Source organism: Limulus polyphemus, unplaced genomic scaffold (genome assembly GCF_000517525.1).
Source record: "Limulus polyphemus unplaced genomic scaffold, Limulus_polyphemus-2.1.2 Scaffold11093, whole genome shotgun sequence".
Taxonomy (NCBI): Eukaryota; Metazoa; Arthropoda; class Merostomata; order Xiphosura; family Limulidae; genus Limulus; species Limulus polyphemus.
The window spans coordinates 6,757-15,649 of NW_013676703.1; the positions used below are offsets into that span (position 1 = coordinate 6,757).

At 32.2% G+C, this 8,893-nt stretch overlaps 1 protein-coding gene across 1 annotated transcript in view; it reads left to right on the plus strand.

Moving 5' to 3' along the window:
* The window catches only part of LOC111083762 (phosphatase and actin regulator 1-like), a gene marked incomplete at its 3' end in the record, with an annotated part of 10,133 nt that extends 2,006 nt beyond the window's left edge, over positions 1 to 8,127 (plus strand). Inside the window, exons 3-5 of the mRNA XM_022380448.1 lie at positions 5,270 to 5,371; positions 5,857 to 5,982; positions 7,951 to 8,127. Of these exons, the coding sequence (XP_022236156.1) occupies positions 5,270 to 5,371; positions 5,857 to 5,982; positions 7,951 to 8,127 (405 nt within the window). The remainder of the gene's footprint in view (positions 1 to 5,269; positions 5,372 to 5,856; positions 5,983 to 7,950) is intronic.
* Between the last annotated feature and the right edge of the window lie 766 nt (positions 8,128 to 8,893).

Consider the following 8,893-nt stretch of genomic DNA (forward strand, 5'->3'; position numbering starts at 1 on the left):
GGTATCAGTGATCACTTACTCTTGAGCACTTTGTGTTCACCTAGATTCAAATGGTATCAGTGATCACTTACTCTTGAGCACTTTGTGTTCACCTAGATTCAAATGGTATCAGTGGTCACTTACTCTTGACCACTTTATGTTCACCAAGTTTCAAATGGTATCAGTGATCACTTACTCTTGAGCACTTTGTGTTCACCTAGATTCAAATGGTATCAGTGATCACTTACTCTTGAGCACTTTGTGTTCACCTAGATTCAAATGGTATCAGTGGTCACTTACTCTTGACCACTTTATGTTCACCAAGTTTCAAATGGTATCAGTGATCACTTACTCTTGAGCACTTTGTGTTCACCTAGATTCAAATGGTATCAGTGATCACTTACTCTTGAGCACTTTGTGTTCGCACAGATACGAATGGTATTATTGATCACCTACTTTTGACCACTTTATGTTCACCTGGATTCAAATGGTATCATTGATCACTTACTCTCTACTACCATATGTTCACCTAGATTCAAATGGTATCATTGATCACTTACTCTTGACCACTTTATGTTCACCCAGTTTCAAATGGTATCATTGATCACTTACTCTCGACTACTTTATGTTCACCTAGATACAAATGGTATCATTGATCGCCTACTCTTGACCACTTTATGTTCACCTGGATTCAAATGGTATCATTGATCACTTACTCTCGACTACTTTATGTTCACCTAGATACAAATGGTATCATTGATCACCTACTCTTGACCACTTTATGTTCACCTGGATTCAAATGGTATCATTGATCACTTACTCTTGACCACTTTATGTTCACCTGGATTCAAATGGTATCATTGATCACTTACTCTTGACCACTTTATGTTCACCTAGATACAAATAGTATCAGTGATCACTTACTCTTGAGCACTTTGTGTTCACCTAGATTCAAATGGTATCATTGATCACTTACTCTCGACCACTTGATGTTCACGTAGATAACTGCTAAACACAAGATACAAATATAATTTTAATCAGTAATAATCATCAATAAATCATTGTTTTTTTTTATTTAAGAGCACTGAAATTTCACTAGCAGACTTTTTTAATGTGCTTCCTTCAAATTTTTACATGCCTGAGCATGTCAGACAGTATGATTCTCAAGCACTAAATGTTTTTTTTATAGTTATATTTAGGAATTTTGTAAATATAATATGCTGATTACTTTTGTAAAAGTTGGGCTGAAAGTTTTCATTCTGTGGAACATAGTATAAAACACAAAATTAAATAAATAAATCACAAGTTTTAAGTTGACACAAATTTTGATGTACAGACCAGTAGTTCGTCATATAAGGTAGTTTCTCACAGCATAAGTCTACCACCTGTGAACCTTCCTGTCACCATGCAGTTGGAACAACACTATCCATGCTCTGTCCACTCACACACAAGCATACAGTGGCCATCATGAAACAGGTTAACTTACCTTTCAAATATGAAAAGCCTCTCATTGTGGAGTTGCTATTCAACAACCATATGACTAACTTTTTGGACATTCTTAACACAATGTAGATCACGTGTGAACTTACCCATAGTTCTCAACTCTCCAAACTTCCACATCAATTATTGCACTTGTGTCAGTAGAATGTTCATAAGCTCTGCTTTTGTGCCATAATCCAGATTTGATAGTCATGCTATTAACTTTGCTACAATGAATTCTGATGCAAATATTTCCAACAATATTGGAACTTTTACAACTAGGTTTCCTCTAGCATTCAGAGTAAAGTCCTGGCTGCTTTGTCAGCCTTTATTGATCAATGTACTCAGGTCGTTCATACCAAATTGGTTTCTGACAGGTTTCATGCTCAATAAGTATAACATCTGCCATTTTCTCGTGATTTTGAACACAATAATATTTTTTTTCGAGCACATTCACCTTCTGTGTCTGCTAGGCCTAATCTTTACAGTTTTTTGCTGATTTCCTTTCATTTTTCTCTCACATATGTTCCATTTTAAATCTTCAACCAGATTCTGTTGTACCTGAGTTGAGTTATTGCTTATGCATATAAAGGCTATCAGAACATTAATAGTCTTCATATTCCATTTTTCATATAACTTCTCAATTTCTTGACCCACAACATGTTTATTGGGTGTTCTTCAGTGTATGCTTTTACTTTCGTTAGTGATAAATCACACTGAGGCAGTGATAACAACAGTCTTGTTTATTAATCATACTCAGAACATCCATACCTTGCTGTCACTAAGGTTACTGATAAATCACACTGAGGCAGTGATAACAAAGTCTTCTTTATTAATCATACTCAGAACATCCATACTGTGATGTCACTAAGTTTACTGATAAATCACACTGAGGCAGTGATAACAACGGTCTTGTTTATTAATCATACTCAGAACATCCATACCCCTATGTTACTAAGATTTCTGATAAATCACACTGAGGCAATGATAACAACAGTCTTGTTTATTAATCATACTCAGAACATCCATACCCCTATGTTACTAAGATTTCTGATAAATCACACTGAGGCAATGATAACAACAGTCTTGTTTATTAATCATACTCAGAACATCCATACCCTGCTGTCACTAAGGTTACCGATAAATCACACTGAGGCAGTGATAACAACAGTCTTGTTTATTAATCATACTCAGAACACCATTCCTTGTTGTCACTAAGGTTACTGATAAATCACACTGAGGCAATGATAACAACAGTCTTGTTTATTAATCATACTCAGAACATCCATACCATGATGTCACTAAGGATACCTATAAATCACATTGAGGCAATGATAACAACAGTCTTCTTCATTAATCATACTCAGAACATCCATACCCTGCTGTCACTAAGGTTACTGATAAATCACACTGAGGCAGTGATAACAACAGTCTTGTTTATTAATCATACTCAGAACATCCATACCCATCTGGTATTTGATTCCCTGTGGTTGACATAGTAGATAGCCCAGTGTAGCTTGGCTCTAAAACAAACAACGTACGTTACTGCAGGAATGACATTTATTGTCAGTTATTTAAATAAAATAAACATAGAATTGCTATGACTCACACACACATTAGACATTTCACCCAGTTCTCTTAACAAAACTAAAACCAGAACTTTACTTGAAAGACACATATGTGATCCTAGTAAAGCATAAAATTAACATGAACTAGCTTATTCTTGAAGAACTAGTATATGTGTATGAATCATATTAGATCACTCTTGCAAATCTTCTTAGATCACTCTTGTAAATCTTCTTAGATCACTTGTAAATCTCATTAGATCGCTCTTGTAAATCTTATTAGATCACTTGTAAATCCTATTAGATCACTCTTGTAAATCTCATTAGATCGCCCTTGTAAATGTTATTAGATCGCTCTTGTAAATCTCATTACATCACTCTAGTAAATCTTATTAGATCACTTGTAAATCCTATTAGATCACTCTTGTAAATCTTATTAGATCACTCTTGTAAATCTTATTAGATCACTCATAAATTTTATTAGATCACTCTTGTAAATCTTATTAGATCACTCTTGTAAATTTATTAGATCACTCTTGTAAATCTTATTAGATCACTCATAAATTCTATTAGATGTTTTTAAATTATGATGCAACTAAATAATACTTCTGTCAACTATCTTTCTTCCCAAGTAGTTACATTAAGTGAATTAATCTGTATCAGTAAAATACACAAATTTTATTAACTTTTTCTTACATTCATCTTTTAACAATAATTCCCCAACTTAATGTTGTTTCATAACAAGCCTTCGTGATGCTACAGAATCATTATGACCCATACACCATGGACGCGTGTTCTGTTTCTTTGATAGATGGTGTATTCTGTACACTAATTTTTTACTAGCACATTGTGCAGTTCAAGTACAGTGCTGTTTATCCTCAGTTTTAAAATAACTGATTACTATTTTCTGTTAGGAAGCTAGCTGACAATGTTATATTCCCGAACCTTCAAATCACAGATTTGTTTCTATACCAATATTATGTTTTTGCATGCTGCAGTACTCAGTGTAAAGAACTTACAAACAAATTGAGCAAAAAAAACCCATTTTCTATACATGTTTTTAAAATAATCCCAACAGTATTTAACGGGGTATATTGGAGTAAAAATTTTCTGCATAAAAGGGTTTATAAAAAAGTGTTTAAAAAACTGATGGGATTCATACGAACACCCTCAGTAATTCTAGAGTTAAATTTCATGTCCTAAATATTTAGGAATGCATTATGATTTTCTGCACTGTTTAGGTGGTATTACTTTTTTCAGAAGGTTCAACACCAATGAGTTTTTATGAGGAACTGTAGTTATTGTTACTGTTTGATTATAATTAACAATACTGTATTTCTGGATAATATATATAAATAGTGGTTTGCCAAATTTATTAAAACAGTACGTTGTCGTTAGTAGTAAAGAAATGTTACTGATGGTAGTTTATAACAAAAAAAAGGAATTATTTTGTTTTCACTAAGCAAACATTGATACATTTATAGTTTATTACAGTGCAATATTTGTTTGTTTTGAAACAAATATGGTTATTCAGTTTTGTGGTTTGTGTCTGTTCTGATATCTAGATCACCATTAAACATTAAAGAGTTTCTTCTTGTACCCCAGAGGGATTCTGAGACCTTTATTCCTTTTTACAAATATGAATTTCAATTTTGGTCTTTGCTCTTGACTAAGTGCTTGCTTCATGATTTCGGATCGACACGAAACTTTCAAGAATTTTTTGGGTATGACCCAGATCTTTTTGACATCTAGAACTACAAATTAGATAACATGTTGAAAATACTTTTGTTAATGTCAGGAAGCTGGCCAGTAGAGGTAAATTTCTAAAAAAAAATTATGCCAGTATTCAATAGTCCTGCATGGGAAGTGACATGCCATGCTGTTCTGTTATCCCAATGAAGCTAACAAAGTAATGCTGCACATGGTTGGAGGATCTTTGTTAGTGCATATAACAAAGCTACTAGTTGTTCATGATTGTCAAGTTAAGTATAGCATTCATTCTGGTAAGCTTACTGTGGGATTAGCAATTAAAATATTTTGCCTTTTTGATAAAGCTATACTCCATTGTATATTATTGATAAATATGCTAGACACATTATATTGCCTACTTAAGTGATTGACTTGTTAAGTTTTAAAGTACCACCAAAAGTGTTCATGCTTGAACTAATATAACATTAAATTCCTTGTTGCCTAATAATTATATAAATTCTTTGTGAGGGAAGTTACCTGAGGTTTTTCTCTTTCAGATCTGGAAAGAAAAATATCTCTACATTCAACGAAGGAGGAACTGATTGAAAGAGATGTTTTGTTGCTAGACAGAGATGTATCTGATGATGACCACATAGAAGGTGAGTCTTGATCTGCTAACAAAGAACTGAGAGAAGTAGATTATTGCTAGAGAGTGAGATATAAATAAAGAAGAAAGATTGGCGTATAGAAAGTAGATGTGTCTAATATTTGATTGATGCAGATATTTAACTAGTAGACAAAGATAGATGTATGATGATGGGTTAACTGACAAAAATCCTCACCATATTCAACAACATATAACTAATAAGAACGTTTAGTTGGATAGTTTGAGAATTTTAATGATCAGATCTATGACTATTGATAAAATATTTGTTAAATGTTTCTCATAATTTTATGTGGGTTATTTATTTATATATTTATTAGTCAAAGAAACTTAACTTGTTTTGGATGTAGTGTATGGAAATATATTTTTTTTTGATATTTAAATATTTGTTTAAAGTAAGGCTGCATATTGATAGAATGATTAAAGGTGTTGAAACATTTACAAATTTTTATAAATGTGTCAATTTCTTCATTTCTTAAGCAATAAGTCCAGCTGGAGATACATTTGGACAAATCTCTGGAAGTTCAGTTCCCATGATAACCAGTTGTGTTGGTGGATCAGCTGTATTAGATCATCAAAAAATCAAGGGTCCAGCCTCTTCACTTTGTAAGTATGTTATGTCTCTTAAACAGCTGTCATAGTAACCAGTAGTGTTGGTGGATTAGCTTTATCAGATCATGATGAAGTCATAGAACCAGCTTCTAGAACTACTATAATTTGACAGGCTTTTAGCTAAGTTATAAATAGGTTTAAAAAATTCCATTACTGCTCGGAGTAATAACTTTAGTCAACACATTTAAAGATTTCTTTGTGAATTACTGCTCGGAGCAATAACTTTAGTCAACACATTTAAAGATTTCTTTGTGAGTTACTGCTCGGAGCAATAACTTTAGTCAACACATTTAAAGATTTCTTTGTGAATTACTGCTCAGAGTAATAACTTTAGTCAACACATTTAAAGATTACTTTGTTAGTTACACTCAGAGCAATAACTTTAGTCAACACATTTAAAGATTACTTTGCGAGTTACGCTCAGAGCAATAACTTTAGTCAACACATTTAAAGATTTCTTTGTGAGTTACTGGTGTTGAGTTTCAAAACAAAGTAGATAATCATCGGACTTATGTGATTCATGTCAAGTGTCAGTGACTTGATAACATGTCCAGTGTCAGTGACTTGATAACATGTCCAGTGTCAGTGACTTGATAACATGTCCAGTGTCAGTGACTTGATAACATGTCCAGTGTCAGTACATGATAACATGTTTTAAATGACAGAGAGAAATGTTATGTAGGTGTACTAAGTATAGTGATATCTTGGTAAAGCTGGAACACTGGATGTTCAAATTTTATATTCTGTCTTGTCAGTATATATACTGTGTGTTTGTAATTAGTTGTACACTGAAACCCATAAACAGTGAATTCTGAGCATAGAATAGTAGTGTGATACAGAAAAGTGAAGAATGAGGATTTATATAAATATTTCCTTTTTTAAATTAAAAAAATTAAAACCTAAATATCATACAAACTAGAATTATAAATATTTTGATGCCAAGCTTATTGGCATAACTGTTAACAAAGTAGTTTATATAATTTGAATGTATGTGTATAAATAGGTTATGACATGCACACTTTGAACCATCAATATCCAGAGAATTAAACAGTTGTCATAGTACTCAGGACTACTGAGGAATTGGCTATATAAACTCATTACAAAATTATATGTTTAGTATATGTCCTTTGTATGTTATACCTCTTGAAAGGTTGTTATAATATCCAGTAGTGTTGAAGAATGAACTCTATCACATCGAGGAAATTAATGGCTTAACATCTTAACTTTGTAAGCGTAACTCTGTAAAACGTATCTATAGTTACCAGCACTGTTTTGTGAATTTTAGGTATTTTTGTTATATGAAGGATTTAACATCTTTCCTTATTGATATATATTTCAGGAAGTTGCTACACTATTTTACTGTATATAGTACTTTATACCTTTCTAATGATGCCTTCTTAAGCATGCTTTTTTTAACTGTAAAATGTTTATCTTACTATTGCAACTGTATTATACTATTGCAACTGTATTATACTTGCAACTGTATTAAAATACAATTGCCATAGTATAATACAGTTTCAATAGTATAATACAGTTGCAATAGTATAATACAGTTTCAATAGTATAATACAGTTTCAATAGTATAATACAGTTGCAAATACAGTTGCCAATACAGTTGCAATAGTATAAAAGATACTGTTACAGGTTACTAGTGAATTACACGTAAACTGGGACAAAGATACTGTTACATCTGTTTCCAATGTTTAAGTTCCTGATTCTCAGTACTGTATAACACAATATCATTATCTGTCACGTATTTATGGTGATACTAGTGTGTGCTTTGTGTTATAAACTTAGGTATTAAAAAATTAAAATATTATAATACATCATAATGCTAAGCTCAATTTACATATTTCAATTTTTAGCATTTTATAGAAAAGAAAGAATAAAAATATCTCAAAGCCATAAGAAATGTAATACACTGATGATTGTTTTAAACCTGTTGCAGATAAATAATTATAGACAGTAGGGATAAAAATAGAAATAGTAATTTACCTAAGGAATCAGTGACTACACTGCAGACTTTTGGTGATGGGCTAGAAAACATCGGTGGTGGAGGTATAGGACCAATCTCACTAATAGGGATGGGCTGCTCAGATAACATCAAGTCTCCATTACGAGAAGGGAGGTTCAGGAATGGTACTTCAGAAATCACTGGAGAAGCTACAATTAAATATTTTATATGAAATATATATTAACAGTTAATTCACTAGTACTACTGATTACAATGGTCTAACTAAATAAGTATATGTTAAAAGGAAAATAATGAATGAATGACATTGCAATAGTATAATACAGTTGCACTAGTATAATACAGTTGCCATAGTATAATACAGTTGCCATAGTATAATACAGTTGCCATAGTATAATACAGTTGCACTAGTATAATACAGTTGCCATAGTATAATACAGTTGCCATAGTATAATACAGTTTCAATAGTATAATACAGTTGCAAGTCCCAGTTTACGTGTAATTCACTAGTAACCTGTAACAGTATCTTTGTCCTAGTTTACGTGTAATTTACTAGTAACCTGTAACAATATCTTTGTCCTTGTTTACATGTAATTCACTAGTAACCTGTAACAGTATCTTTGTCCTAGTTTACGTGTAATTCACTAGTAACCTGTAATAGTATCTTTGTCCTAGTTTACGTGTAATTTACTAGTAACCTGTAACAATATCTTTGACCTAGTTTACGTGTAATTCACTAGTAACCTGTAACAATATCTTTGTCCTAGTTTACGTGTAATTTACTAGTAACCTGTAACAATATCTTTGTCCATGTTTATGTGTAATTCACTAGTAACCTGTAACAGTATCTTTGTCCTAGTTTACGTGTAATTCACTAGTAACCTGTAACAATATCTTTGTCCTAGTTTACGTGTAATTCACTAGTAACCTGTA